The sequence below is a fragment of the Ctenopharyngodon idella genome, chromosome 12 (genome assembly GCF_019924925.1).
Source record: "Ctenopharyngodon idella isolate HZGC_01 chromosome 12, HZGC01, whole genome shotgun sequence".
NCBI classification, from domain to species: Eukaryota; Metazoa; Chordata; class Actinopteri; order Cypriniformes; family Xenocyprididae; genus Ctenopharyngodon; species Ctenopharyngodon idella.
The window spans coordinates 5,047,042-5,063,094 of NC_067231.1; the positions used below are offsets into that span (position 1 = coordinate 5,047,042).

At 36.1% G+C, this 16,053-nt stretch overlaps 2 protein-coding genes across 2 annotated transcripts; one reads left to right on the forward strand and one right to left on the reverse strand.

The window, feature by feature from the left end:
* The first annotated feature begins 1,313 nt into the window (after positions 1–1,313).
* Positions 1,314–5,061, forward strand: g6pc1a.2 (glucose-6-phosphatase catalytic subunit 1a, tandem duplicate 2). The gene is made up of 5 exons (XM_051914689.1): positions 1,314–1,608; positions 1,685–1,794; positions 1,896–2,004; positions 2,112–2,227; positions 3,701–5,061. The coding sequence occupies exons 1-5, from the start codon at positions 1,379–1,381 to the stop codon at positions 4,201–4,203; spliced, it is 1,068 nt and encodes a 355-aa protein (XP_051770649.1). The 5' UTR covers positions 1,314–1,378; the 3' UTR covers positions 4,204–5,061.
* Positions 5,062–7,073: 2,012 nt separating this feature from the next.
* aarsd1 (alanyl-tRNA synthetase domain containing 1) lies at positions 7,074–15,688 on the reverse strand. The gene is made up of 12 exons (XM_051914686.1): positions 15,541–15,688; positions 15,106–15,234; positions 14,821–14,980; positions 14,049–14,106; positions 13,803–13,959; positions 13,084–13,200; positions 11,779–11,909; positions 11,631–11,697; positions 11,449–11,540; positions 10,101–10,155; positions 9,921–10,015; positions 7,074–8,137 (listed from the first exon to the last, which is right to left on the reverse strand). The coding sequence occupies exons 1-12, from the start codon at positions 15,577–15,579 to the stop codon at positions 7,999–8,001; spliced, it is 1,239 nt and encodes a 412-aa protein (XP_051770646.1). The 5' UTR covers positions 15,580–15,688; the 3' UTR covers positions 7,074–7,998.
* Positions 15,689–16,053: the final 365 nt, after the last annotated feature.

Sequence of the window (16,053 nt, forward strand, 5' to 3'; positions counted from 1 at the left end):
ATGGCAGTGAAGCGCTGGCTGACGCTGGTAAGTCACGTAACAGTAACAACATGGTGGATATAGTATGTCCGAATTTCTTTTTTTTTTTTTTGACCAATCCAACACCATTGCATAGATTTTTGTACACCACTTACATTTTCTTGACAATGTATCTGTTTATTTTGTTATATGCAAAGATGGTCTGTAAATATATTTGATCAACGGAAATATAATTGAACAAACACCACGAATTTCAGCTAGAAAAAGCCTTGCATTGATTACAGTTTAGTTTGTCATTTAAGCATCACAGATCAACTTGATGATTGACGTACTTACGTAACACACGTAAACAAGCAATTCAATGCAAATCAGAAACTGCTTATGTAAGCATCCAAATGAATGCCTGTCTGAGAGTGATAGGTTCCCATAGCTCTGAGATTATCTTCTGAACAGGATTCCCCTTCTTGTTTGGGGAAAATTTTGCCCTAGTTTCTCAAAAGTCAAAATGACGTAGGTCTATAGATTAATCACAACACGTGTTTGTTTTGGCAAAAAAAAAGAAAAAAAAAAGAAAGAAACTCAAACAAACTACTAAATACAATAAATAAAAATAATAAAAATAAACAAACAAATAACTTGTTTTAAATTAAGAAATTATTTAAATTGCAAAGTATATATACTTTAGGGTGGTATTTGTAAATTACCCCAATTTAAATAGAAAAAACAGAAAAAAATTAGAAAAATTGTTGTCCTATTATTATTTATTTTTTTTTTAAATATGCTTTGGGAAATAATATCATAATGCAAATGTTATTGGTGCTAAAATATGCTTCATTTTCTTCATGTAAAATGTAAAAAAATATTATTTTATTTATTTTTCAAGAATCACCCATAACTCAATATTTTATAAATTGCGCAAATAGACGTAGACGTTTTAAAATAATTTCAAATATATATATAATTTCAACACACACACACACACACATATATATATATATGTTGAAATTATATATATATATATATATATATATATATATATATATATATATATATATATATATATATATATATATATAAATAAAATACAATTACAGATGTTGACTGAGGCTGGATGTGTTTTTGAGGTCGCAGATGAGTTCAATGATTCACTGCTACGTCTTTTCTACGTCCTTTTTCTCCTGAACGTTATCTCTTCTGACAGGACAAACACGCTCTTAACTGTAGCGTTTTTTTCTTCTGTTCCACTCTGTGTTTTATTACACATGTGCAAGGTTCAAAGATCGGTTTGTCCATGCGCTGTGGTGGTGGGCCTGCAAGTATAAAAACCACAGGCAGGTGGTGGAGGACTATCACTCTAGACTAGCACTACAACACATTCTGCCTCAGAGAACATCTAAAGATGAATGCTGTGATGGATACAGTGCACGGGTTCGGGGTGAGTAGCACCCAATACCTGCAGACCCATTACAAAGATGCCCAAGGATGGTTTCTTTTCGTCTCCTTCGCGGCAGATCTGAGGAACACCTTCTTCATCTTCTTTCCCATCTGGTTCCATCTGAAAGAATCAGTCGGCATCAAGCTTATTTGGGTGGCTGTGATAGGAGACTGGCTCAATTTGGTATTTAAATGGTAAGCAAAGCAACCAAAAATGTCAAATTAAATCATTAATTGACAAAAAAAATGACTGTTGATTCATCTATTCAAGGATTCTGTTTGGAGAACGTCCATATTGGTGGGTCCACGAGACTTCCTACTACATCAACAGCTCAGCACCTCATATTGAGCAGTATCCCATGACCTGTGAGACTGGCCCAGGTGCGTCTTTCTCTTCTAGAAGTACCACAGTTGTCCTCCTAAAACCTGTTTCATCATACATCAAAAGACCACTTTGATCACTTATCTGCTTCTTGATGCAGGCAGTCCGTCTGGTCACGCTATGGGCGCTGCTGGTGTTTACTACGCATTGGTCACCTCCATCCTCGCCATAATGCTGAGCAAAGAGAAGAAATCATCGTCCAAGAACCTGTAAGTCAATCTTTAGCACAATTAGGTTACTTTTGCATCACCAGGAGCTTGTTTCAAAATAGATAGTTGCTTCTGCAATATGTTTAAATGTTGTTTTTCTTACTCAGATACTTACGTGGTTCACTTTGGACACTCTTCTGGACGGTCCAGGTCTGTGTATGCCTCTCTCGAGTCTTCATCGCTGCTCATTTCCCCCATCAAGTTTTTGCAGGTGTTATTTCAGGTAAGAATCTCGCAAAATCATCATCAACAGGCGAAACTTAAAATTGTCCACTTAAAAATGCACCAGGTGTTCTGAGTGCATCAGATTACAAGTTCCCTGTGAATTGAACCCATGACCTTGGCATTTCTAGGAAAATGCCAGTCAACAGTTTGGAATAAAAAAGATTTGTAATGTTTTTGAAATAAGTCTCTTATCACTGTAAACCCTAATGCTCAAAATAAATAATTGGTTTGAGTAGGGCAAACTCTAATTAAACAAATTAGTTCAATCAAATTAACTTTTATGTGTATTTAGAGCTTTCTTTTTCTTTTGAGTTCACAAAACTGACACATTTTAAGTAATCTGAATTGTTTCATTGTTTTGAGTTTTATGAACTTGTTTCTTTTAATTTAGACAAACTTAAATTTTCCTCAAACTGGACTGAGATTTCTATTTCCGATCAAGCTTTGCCATAACACTCGAAAGGGAGAATAAATGCTAAAATTCAGTGTTATATAATGTTTTTTTTTTTGTACAAGATCGATGTTAAGTGGGAGATTTAATAGTGTTTAATGCTTTGTTTTCCCAATTTAACTGATTACCTCAATTTTTTTTTTTTTTAGTTTTGCCAGCTTATTTGGGTTTACAGTGTGCATTTATTTGATCAAAAATGCAGTAAAAACAGTAATATTTTGAAATATTTCTACAATTTAAAAGAACTGTTTTCTATTTGAATATATTTAAAATTTTAATTTATTCCTGTGATGCAAAGCTGAATTTTCAGCATCATTACTCCAGTCTTCAGTGTCACATGATCCTTCAGTAATCATTGTATGATGATTTGGTGAAACATTTCTTATTATTATCAATGTTGAAAACTGTTTTTGGAGCCTGTCCTATTCAAATATTTGGGATAAGAAAGATATATAAAAAATGAAATTAATAAGTTTATTCAGTAAGGACACATTAAATTGTTCAAAAGTGAGAGTAAAGACATTTATAATGCTACAAAAGATTTCTATTTCAAATAAGTGATGAAAACTTTCTATGCATCAAAGTATCCTGTAAAAATGTCTTATGGTTTTTACAAAAATATTAAGCAGCAAAACTGTTTTCAGTATAAGAACCATTATTAGTAATCATTGAGCACCAATAAAAGCATCAGATCAGCATATTAGAATGATTTCTGAAGGATCATGTGACACTGAAGACTGGAGTAATGATTCTGAAAATTCAGCTTTGCATCACAGGAATAAATTACATTTTAAAATATATTCAAATAAAAAAAAAGTTATTTTAAATTGTAATAATATTTCACAATATTACTGTATTTTTAATCAAATGAATGTAGCCTTGGTGAGCAAAAACATTAAAACATTGTAATTATTCCAAACTTTTGACAAGTTATGTACCGGTTGAGCTACTGGAGAACAAAAGAAATGTGTAAAAGTCTTGAGGTAGTACAATTAACGTATTTATTCTTGTTCTTTACAGGCATGATTGTTGCCGAGGCCTTTAACAGACAGAAATGGATCTACAGTGCCAGTCTAAAGCATTACTTCAACGTTACACTGTTCCTGCTCTCTTTTGCGGTGGGCTTGTACGTGCTCCTGAAAGCTCTGGGTGTGGACCTGCTGTGGACCCTTGAGAAAGCTCAGAGGTGGTGTGTCAATCCAGCCTGGGTCCATTTGGACACCACGCCATTCGCCAGCCTGTTGAGGAACATGGGCACCCTGTTCGGTCTGGGACTCGGCCTTCACTCCCCCCTGTACACGGAAAACAAGAAGAGCAGCAGCGCTCGCGTCAGGATCGCCTGTATCGTCGCCTCTCTGTTTCTGCTGCATCTCTTCGATTCCATCAAGCCTCCCACACACACGGCTGCCCTCTTCTACCTGCTGTCTTTCTGCAAGAGTGCTACAGTTCCTCTCGCCACTGTCAGTATCATCCCGTACTGCGTGTCTGGAGCCCTCGGTTTACAAAACAAGAAACAGCTTTAAGCTGATTAAGAACTGTACAAGACTGTAAGCAACTTCTCAACTATTTACAGTATTTCAGACTAGCACATTTTCCATAGTTCATACTATCAATCAAAGGAACGCTGCCTGATGAACAACTTGCCTGTGTTTTCTAACTAGGGGATGCAGATAACTAGAGTTTAAGTTAAGCACTGTTATAGTGCATGTATTGTTTATAGTGATGTGATGTGTGAGAAGAAGAATTTTAGAATTTAGAATTTTTATATCTTAGGGGCCGTTTACATGACACCTTTTTCAACTAAAAACGGAAAACTTTTTATGTGATTTGGCCGTTCATTTATACGACAACGTGTTTTGGGGGCCTGAAAACGCAAACTTTTGAAAATGGGATTCTGTTATCGTCTTTGTGTAAACTACAAAAACGCAAGTTTGTGAAAACGGTGATGTCACGCTCATGCGTATTACGTGTTCAGTCTATAGGCGAGTAGCTTTTCCTTACAAAGTGACATCGCCAACTACTGGCCTGGCAGCAGAATACAGCGTTTTTAGTCATTTACGTGGATCCGTGTGAATGGGGATCTGTATGTGATCTGTGTCGCCTGCACGTGAAAAACGCAAAGGGAAAAACTTGCATTGTTGTCATGTAAACATGCCCTTAGTGCATTTGGATCTAGATGAAAAGGTCTGGTATTTGACAAAAGAAGTGTTAAGTTCTTTTTTGAGAACTGAAATAATAAAATAAACTACAGTATAGATATAGGAGAACAAATTTTGTCCTCCCTAAAATGTGTTTTTTTTTTTTTTTTGGATGTATTTTCTGTATATTCTATTTTTTTTTTGGAAATTCTTTAGGTCATTTTTAATAAAACACTGAAAATATGTCTTGTCCAGCATTTTCTTTTCTTTCAGGTTAAATGAGATATATATTATATATATATATATATATATATATATATATATATATATATATATTTTATATATATATACAGGATCTCACAGAAGTGAGTACACCCCTCACATTTTTGTAAATATTTTATTATATCTTTTCATGTGACAACACTGAAGAAATGACACTTTCCTACAATGTAAAGTAGTGAGTGTACAGCTTGTATAACAGTGTAAATTTGCTGTCCACTCAAAATAACTCAACACACAGCCATTAATGTCTAAACCGCTGGCCACAAAAATGAGTACATCCCTAAGTGAAAATGTCCAAATTGGGCCCAATTAGCCATTTTCTCTCCCCGGTGTCATGTGACTCGTTAGTCTTACAAGGTCTCAGGTGTGAATGGGGAGCAGGTGTGTTAAATTTGGTGTTATCGCTCTCACTCTCTCATACTGGTCACTGGAAGTTCAACATGGCACCTCATGGCAAATAACTCTCTGAGGATCTGAAAAAAAGAATTGTTGCTCTACATAAAGATGGCGTAGGCTATAAGAAAATTACCAAGACCCTGAAACTGAGCTGCAGCACGGTGGCCAAGACCATACAGGACAGGTTCCACTCAGAACAGGCCTCGCCATGGTCGACCAAAGAAGTTGAGTGCACGTGCTCAGCGTCATTTCCAGAGGTTGTGTTTGGGAAATAGACGTATGAGTGCTGCCAGCATTGCTGCAGAGGTTGAAGGGGTGGGGGGTCAGCCTGTCAGTGCTCAGACCATACGCCGCACACTGCATCAAATTGGTCTGCATGGCTGTCGTCCCAGAAGGAAGCCTCTTCTAAAGATGACGCACAAGAAAGCCCGCAAACAGTTTGCTGAAGACAAGCAGACCACAGGACATGGATTACTGGAACCATGTCCTGTGGTCTGATGAGACCAAGATAAACTTATTTGGTTCAGATGGTGTCAAGCGTGTGTGGCGGCAACCAGGTGAGGAGTGCAAAGACAAGTGTGTCTTGCCTACAGTCAAGCATGGTGGTGGGAGTGTCATGGTCTGGAGCTGCATGAGTGCTGCCGGCACTGGGGAGCTACAGTTCATTGAGAGAACCATGAATGTCAACATGTACTGTGACATACTGAAGCAGAGCATGATCCCTTCCCTTCTGAGACTGGGCCGCAGGGCAGTATTCCAACATGATAACGACCCCAAACACACCTCCAAGATGACCACTGCCTTGCTAAAGAATGTCTCCAGACCTAAACCCTATTGAGCATCTGTGGGGCATCCTTAAACGGAAGGTGGAGGGGCGCAAGGTCTCTAACATCCACCAGCTCCGTGATGTCGTCATGGAGGAGTGGAAGAGGACTTCATCTTCAAGAAAACAAGGTGTGAGACAAGCATGCTCCTCATTTGATATGCACTGTACATCAATAACCTCAAAAACAATATGTATTTAAATATTATTTATTACAAGTTTTCTTTTTGGTACAGTAGGGCAGAGAACCATATGTTTAGCAACCCAAAGCATTGCACTTTTTATTATTTAAAAAGAACATTTTCAGTTTTCAACTATCTTTACTTCTGGTGATCACTAGCCCTGTAAAATAAAACTAGGAATCCCTGAGATCGAAACGACTGACTGGCTCCAAATGTACATTTCCCAGTTGTAATTTTTCCCAGCCCTACTTTGTGATTTTAAAGGGATAATTCACACAAAAGTAAAAATTCGATCATCATTTAAATTTTGTTTGAAGACTTGAGTACAGCACATGACGCAAATGGACTACTTTCATGGTACATTTTTACAAAGTTTACAAAAAAAAGGTACTTTAATTGCATGGGGAAAAAATAGGCTTGAACGTGCTGCAAAATATCTCTTTTACATATCTACTTGGCTAAATTTATATGGATTTGGAATGACATGAGGTTGAGTACATGATGACATAAGTGTCATTTTCAGGTGAACTACGAACACATGATGATTGATTGAAATGATTCAACGCAGCATATATTTTTTTCAGTTATTTATTTAGATTAGAGGTGCTGTCTCAACATCTTATTTCTATCCTTCCCACAATTAAATACATTTAATTCAGTATTTTCTGTCAATATGTACTAAGAACCAGTCCAATGGCTGACAGATAATCAACTAATCATGGCAATTTATGAAGGGTGTGCATTACTTCAAATTAACAAAGCAAAAAAATATCAATACAATATCAACTTCATATGCCATGGAGTAATTTCAGTCTGATCAAACTGTAAAAAACTTTACATGTTAAAATTTTGTAGGTAAAGCCTTTTATATAATACAATATAAAAATATTTTTAGTGCATTAATTATGCGTTGTATATAATGCACCTTATAATGCATTGTGTGATCTCTTAAACAATTGTAATCACAGTTATAATACATTAATGTTAAGCCTTTAGAAAGTATAATGCATTGAAACACATGACAGACAACCAGTTTCACATGTAACAAGGAATTTGCAAATATTATAATGAATTAAATTTTGGTAATAATTATTTATGAAAATATGTAATGCGGTATAACACATTATGAATACCTTTATAATGCATTATACATAAAGGCTTTAAGTAAAGTATTATTATTATTTTTAATAAAATGATTTAAATATGAAGGCCAGAGACCAAAAACATCACAACATAAAAAAAGTTAATTTGGATGGATAGGAAAAATAAATGGCTTGAGTAGTTAAGCAGTGATTCAAAAGCAGAAATGGAGCATCTATCAAGTATTAATTGAAGGTGCATCATGATGTCTTACGACACATTGTGCACTTCCATGAAGATAGTTTCATTGCAACCAATGAAATATCTAGTTTTGATGCGCCGCAACATGGTGCATGTGTTCGGTGTAGACAGAGTCTGGATCATCATCAATGCACCTGTATGTCAGCATGTGTCGTTTTACTCCTCTCCTGCGGTGAGTTTGCAGCTGTGCTCCTGCAATAAGGCCTCAGCCTCTGCCCTCTTCACAAGACTGTTGGCTTTACCCTGGTAACGTCCGGCCTTTCCAGCTCCTTTACCCTGCAGCAGCTCTGACACCCTGCACATGATGACACAAACAGAGGAGCATTTCATTCAGAAGAGTGGCACCTACTGGAAGAATCACTACACAGCATAGCTCTGCATGCAACCTGGGGAAAACAATTCAATTAGATTTATTACAGTATCATTCTCTTGACAGGAAGTGGTGCATAAAGCAAATACTTCTAAAGCTAAGGAATATTAGCAGAAGCAACAAAAGTCGTAGCAAGTAAACTAGACAGAAGAACGGTAAATGTTGTTTTTTTGTTTCTCCCTGAGTTTTGTCTGTAAAATGAGGTGCATGTTTCAATTACAACTGCTTACTGTCACGAATACGGCTCCCGCGGCTCCTCCTCCCGGCCGCCGGAGGGAGCCATCACCTGAGTTCTGAGTCACTTCCTTCTGGACTACGTTACCCATAGGCCCTCATTCCTGGGACTGATTGCACACACCTGCATTGCATCACATTCACACTATTTAAGACGCACACACGCACCCATACACTGCGAAGTCTTGATTTGCCCCGGTGATCACTACTGAGCGTTTTCTTGTGGACTGTTACCTTGCTATCGATTGGACTGTTTATCATTTGTGAACCTCTGCCGCCTGCCTTGAACCTTGCCTGTTTCCTGGATTACGTTTGTCTGCCGCCTGCCTCGACCCAAGCCTGTCCCTGTTTCCGCTACTGTCTTGCCCTTGTCTGCCTTGTGCTTTGTTGTCACAATAAAGAAACTGCAAATGGATCCTCACGCTGTCAGCCCTTCATTACACTTACGGTGACTGTAATTTGAATTCTTTGATTTCATGCCAGTCTATTATTATAGCATCAACTATATGAGATATGGTAGTCACAAGTAGGCATAAAAAAGTAGGCGTTCATTGCATAAAAAAAAAAAAAAGTAACTAACCCTATATATCTAATATAGGGTTGTAACTATATAACTAACCCCACTGTATCATATTTGATACACACATTTCTAAGGCCTTTAAATAATGAACAAGAACGAAAGACGAAAGAATAACTCTTATATTGTTAGTTATATTTCAGGATGAACACTTACTGGACTGCGGCAACTTACTAATCCATAAACTATTTTTTATTTTAAATCATGTTAAAATGTATCAAATATGATCAATCAGGCTTTTGAGGAACGTTTATTTGTTCATCTGTCAATCATCTTTGTATTACATTGCATTATATGTTTTCCTTCCACAATAAAAACTACAGAGCTTTGGTCATAAAACTAAGCATTTAAATATCATATTACTGGGAGATATAGAGTGACGAATGATATTTATATGCATATTATGCAAGTCGCCTGCTATACTGTTATATATTCTTTCTTACACTCTAAAAAATGCTGCGTTGTTTCAACCCAAATTTGGGTCAAATATGGTTAAACCCAGCCGTTAAGTTCAAAATTTTTTAACATATTTGACCCAAATTTGGGTTGAAACAACGCAGCATTTTTAGAGTGTACATTTTGGCCATATATTGTAAATATCAACAGCTGCATAAAATTCATATTTTTGCTCAGTTTGGGCCTAAAATTGATGTGTTTTGTGCTCCATATTCTCACTATATCATAGTATATGAGCCTTAAAAGCCTGATGCATCAAATTCGATGCTAAACAAAAACACATATGCAAAACTTTTTCTTTTTTTTTTTTTTTGTCTAAAGGTTAAATAAATTGTTCCATTTAAAAAAATTAGATTTTCCTGACTATTATTTCATATGTCAGACTTAACAGGGTTAAAAACATTGCCAGTATGAAAAAACTTGAATTATTATTGGTCTTACCGAGGTCCCACTTCAGTGACAATATTCTCAGGTCCTGCGAGCAGGAACAGTCCTGCACCCTTCTCCTCACCCACGGTCAGGAAGATCACTGTGTCCTACACAAGCACAGCAATGAGAGTGTAAATTGCACATCAACCACTGCACATACATTCTATTCCATGGATAAAAGATGTGGTTCACCTGAAATCCAATTTCATTTGCGATGATGTTCATGAACTCATTATCACCATCTTTGCTGTGAAAATATCACCAAAAGGCAGAAAAGTTGCTAAATGGACTGAACTTTTCAATCTTGCCCTATTATTTTCATGTTGAATATCTTGTTTCATCTGTAAATACATCAGGTCATGGAAGTAGAATGGGTTGAGAACAGCATTTCTTGCTGATTTTATTCATTCATAAACCTTTAAAGTCACCATGAAAATAGAGGCCGTTTACACGACACCATTTTCAAATAAAAACAAAACTTTTTATGCATTTTGGCCTTTCATTTACATGACAACAGTGTTTTTGTGGCCTGAAAACGGAGGCTTTTGAAATCAGGTTTCAAAGTGCAAGTTTTTGGAAACGATACAGTTATCGTCTCCACATAAACTACAAAAGCACAACATTGTGTCTATAGGCGAGTAGTGTTTCTTTACAAAATGACATCGCCAACTACTGGCCTGGCAGCATAATACAGCGGTTTTAGGAGCCTTGTGTACAGGGATCATTTTGACAATGTTGTCATCTGTACACAAAAAAAAAAGAAAAGGAAAAACGTTTGCGTTTTTAGTACATCGTTGTCTTGTAAACGTACCCTGAAATTGATGATTTATTTAATACTGCATTTTTATAAAAAATCACTTATCTATGTACATTATTATTATTATTTTTTTTTTATAATTGATGTCTCCTTGTAATCTTTAATCAAAATCTCTTTCTAGCAGGGACATCTCTTCTCTTCCCACGTGAAATCATCTAATAGCAAACCACAACCATGCAATGATCCAATCAATATCCGATGGACAAAATCAAGCCCCGCCCTACATTTTTTCTTGTTCGAGAAGCCATTTCACTCAGATACACAGTCAAACCAAAGATTATTCAGACATTTTTTATATTTTTGATATATTTTTACTAGTGGGTGCAGGACACTATAGTTCATTTATGTAAGTGAGGATAGCAAAATAAAGTAACCTGTGACATATTATACCCAAAAATTCTTCATACAGTGGACTACCAGTAAAACTGATAAAAATTTGGAACCAAAAATTATTCAAACACTTTAACCTGACCATGTTTTGCATTATCTGACATAATTAAGATTCATTTTTTCTGATACAGTTTAACTCTGAGATTTTGTAATATTTTATTACCATTTTTTTTAAACTATAGTGAATAAACTGTATTAATGAATGAAATGTTCAAGGTCTCTGAATAAATTTTGGTTTGACTGTACGTCACAATAGGGAAGAAAAGACTACCACAACTTCGGTTTCATGCCAACTTTAACTAAAGGCTTTAACAGGAGAAGTTAATCACGCACTTGTGTAAGCTGAGGAAGTTTCCTCTGTCCGGTTTGCTTTTGAAGTTCTGCGCTATCAGAACAGCCATTTCTCTCAGGATAATAAGATTACTCTGTCACAGGAACACACAGGGTAATGATTAATAATTGCTAAAGTGAAATATTAATCGTTTACTGACACAGTAGGTTCTACAGTAGCTTACCTTCTGAAGACGTTTGACCGTCTTTTGTAGCTTGTCCACGGCGTCGACATGCTCATCAGCCCCTGTCCTAATAGACCACAAGGACAAATGTTAGTTTATGCTCGAGGAGAAGCAGACAGGTCATCTGATTCTAAGGAGAGTAACTCACTTAAGGAGGACGGTCAGAGATTTTTCAATGCTGTAACTCTTCTCAGCATATTTTAGCACTCTGTTGCCCGCTATGAAAATCAGGTTGGTTTTATTCTTCTTCCCTTTTTCGGTCCCCAAAATCTTTATAACCTAATGAACATGTAAACACATTTTTTTTGAATGATTAAAAAGCAGAACATCACTGAATAATACACAATGGCCTGGTTTCACAGACAGGGCTTAGATTAAGCTAGGATTAGGCCTTAGTTCAATTAGGACATTTAAAGGGATAGTTCACCCAAAAATGGAAATTATCCCATGATTTACTCACCCTCAAGCCATCCTAGGTGTATATGACTATCTTCTTTATCTGCCTTGGGTTTTTGTAAGAAAAAAATGGATATTTAAAACTTTATAAACTAAAATAACTAGCTTCCGGCAGATGACTGTACGCATACTGCGCATGTCAACTTGCGCCACAAGAGTAACCCCTGACGCGATGTATGACGCAGGATGTAGGAGTATCATAAGCTTATACGCCTCTTGCGGTTCAAACAAATATGGCTGTGCAACAAACTCAAGCTCCTCTTCTCTTATATCGAAATCCTCCAACATTTCACTTTAAAATTTCTCATTTTAGACTTCTAATTCGTGACCGGTGTTTTGTTTTGCTCTATCATCTGAGCTTCCACGTTCGTCATTACGTCAAGCATCAGGTCAGAGGTTACTCTTCCGCCGCAAACTGATGCGTACGGCCATCTGCCGGAAGCTAATTATAGTTAATAAAGTTTTAAATATGGATATTTTTCTTACAATAACCAATTCCTGCGCTTCAGAAAGCCTTTATTAACACCCTGTGGCCGTATGGATTACTTTTATGATGGATGGATGGATGGATGCATTTTTTTGGGCTTCAAAACCTCGGCCCGCTTCACTACCATTATAAAGCTTGGAAGAGCCAGGATATTTTTAAATATATTTCTGATTGTGTTTATCTGAAAGAAGATAGCCATATACACCTAGGATGGCTTGAGGGTGAGTAAATCATTGGATAATTTTCATTTTTGGGTGAACTATATCTTTAAGTATCTTTTATAAATGTGCCTTAGAAAAACATTACAGGTGTGCATCTTAAGACAAAACAATGGCACTGACATATTTTAAGATATGTCAGTGCAAGTTGCTTTCAGTTAAAACAACTCAAACATGCATTTTAGTCTGGGACTAGGCTTAAGCCTTGTCTATGAAACTGTGTAAGACTATGGCTCACACATTAAGTTGGCGGATGACCTAAATTGTGCTAGACAAGGACACAAGTACTGACCTGTAGGTGACTGAGGTTGGACACATGAGTCCCACAGCACATGTTGGCATCTATGCCCTCAATGTCAACGATCCTGATGGGTCCAGCATGGTCGTCAGGAAGACCACGGCTTCTCACCTGTTAAAAAAAGTTAATTAAAAAGTGACAGTAAAGACTTTCTATTTATCAAAGAATCCTGAAAAAAAAAAATCATTATGGTTTTCACTAAACTATTAAACAGCAAAATTGTTTTCAACACTGATAATAATAAGCAATGTTTCTTGAGCACCAAATCAGCATATTAGAATGATTTCCGAAGGACCATGTGCCATAGAATATTACTGTTTTTACTTTATAAAATAAATGAAGCCTTGTGAGCATAAGCGACTTTTTTCAAAAACATTACAAAACTTACCAACCCCAATCTTTCAAACGACAGTGCATTTTATAGTTTTTACAGTTTTGAACATGACAGATAATATATGATAAGTTATGTTACATCTATGTTAATCTTTTCATTATTACTGCACACATTGAATTAGTGAATTCAGTCATTCTGTAGTCACATGACTTTAGGCTCTTCAACTTAAAGTGTAAAATGTAACATGTTTTGTTGGTAATCAGAAGATATCTTGGCTTGTAAGTGCATCATTTGCATTCATATCTACCTGCTTAGGTAAACGCAGTATTTGAGCTTTCTAATAAAGACTAAAAGAAGATTTATGAAGTTGCACACATGCCTTCTCCACAGCTGGATCATCAATGGACAGAAGGTTGACAGTGACTGGAATGTGTGCACGGATTTTCTCATTCACAGCAGCCTCCAAAGCCTCCATTTCCCCAGGTTTCACCGAGGCTGTGTCCAGCTCTATGCTGCTCCGCTGACGTCCCAATTCCCTGTATAATTTCATAACCAGCATGCTTTAACATTTAGAAAAATCTAATTTATTTTCAATTCATTTAATAGATCCTAACAAAGCTCTTACCAAGAGGTAGTTTTGTATCCAAACATTGCATCAGCCAAAGCTGTGATCAAGTGTTGACCTTAAAAAAAAAGACAATAAGCGTGCGATAAAATCAGTTTTAGCTTTATTTAGCCCTATAAATCCTACTGTATCATATTTGATTAGCAAATTTCTAAGGTCTCTAAATTATTAATGGTCGTACACAATCTACTACTGTCATCTGATCGATAGTTTACACTTTTTTAACATGTAAAAGGTCTTTTAGTATAATTTTAAAAACTTTAGGTCATGGCACATGTGTCTTTTTGTTGTGAAACTGTTAATTTGTTGTGAATATAAATGTAAGAATAGCTTTTATATTGTAATATTTCAAGATGAACACTTACTGGACTAAAGCAACTTAGGTTTACTTGATTATCCATAATCTTTTAGAAAAATCAAATATGAATATTTGAAATATGAGTATCAAATATGATGCATCATGCTTTTGAGGAATGTTTATTTGTAATTCTGTCAATCATCTTTGTTTTACATTGCATTATATGTTTTGCTTCCCCAATAAAAACTAGAGCTTTGGTCATAAAACTAAGCATTTAAACATCATCTTAAGACATATTACTGGGAGATATAGAGAGATGACTGATATTTATATGCATTTTATGTAAGTAGTCTGCTATACTGTTAAAAACTGAGGTGTTTCCCCGATCTTTGGGCTTTATATGAGCTTTATAATCTCCAATATCATGAGTCATAAAAGGAAGGTTTATCCCAAACACATTCCTTCCTTCCTCACCCGAATGCTGCTGCATGTGGTCAAATCTTCGCTCCCAGTCCAGTTTGATGTGGACCTCCTGACCCTCCTCCAAAGCAGAGCTGATGAAATGCACTGCATCTGGACCCTGTCTCAGCACACGCAGGACTGGGACACCTCCGACCGTCCCATGATCATCAGGCTGGGAATGAAGAAAAGACATCAATCTCAAAATCAAGCTCATGCATTAAAAATATATATTCTGGGATTGTTCAAACATTGCATATTGATACCTGCAAGGCATGAGATTAGAGAAAGGAAACTCACCTGTCCTCCGCCCTCTGGAAACAGAATCGTGTCTTTCAGTTTCACATTAAAGCCCTTCAGCTTTTCTTTTTTTCCATTACTCTCTAGTTTTAATTCTGCAGGCACGCAAGACACGACGGACGTGTCCAACTGTAAAAGGCAAAATGGACATGGATTTTTTTGGTTAAATGTATATGTAGCTGACCTAAATAGTCCTGAAGTGACAAATGCATTTTTATACAATATTAAACTTACACTCTTGATTAATATCAACATGTGTAATAATTATACATGACTTGTATGCGGAGAAGTGCAATCTCTGCAGCTGTCACGGCTGGACATGTGCTGTCATTGAATAATACATTCAGTGTTCACACATTCAAATAATTCTCCTCATACACTGCTCTGGCGCTACACATATATTGAAATGTCATAAAATCTAAAAAAGCCACAAACCTCCTGCATATAACTGTCCCTCTGACACTGAAAAGCCATATTTCAGCAAACGAAAAGCACAAGTGATCACTATTTGCTACAGTAACACCACCGAAAGTTAAGACATGGCCACTGCTTTTCAAAATAAAAGTCTCTTGATTAAAATAGTTTTTATTTCATTTTCCCCTTATGTAGTTTATTTATGTAAATATGTATATGTGTATATAGATATCTGTGTATATATACACACAAATCATGTAACGTAATCTTGTATAAATATGACATTTTGTCATAAAGCTACTTTAATATTTTTGTGATGTTAAGTTAAATGTATAAATAATTAATTTCATAAATAATTAATGATTTGCCATAACTGGATAGTAGATCGTGTATTGGAATATGCAATCGGAGGAAACTAAAATTCCCCTAAAATCAATTCCAGGGGTAAATATGGCTCCTTAATAATAATAAAAACGAAAAAATAAATAAATAAAAACTAGTAGGCTACATGTAGAGTCTTTACAGAGATTAATA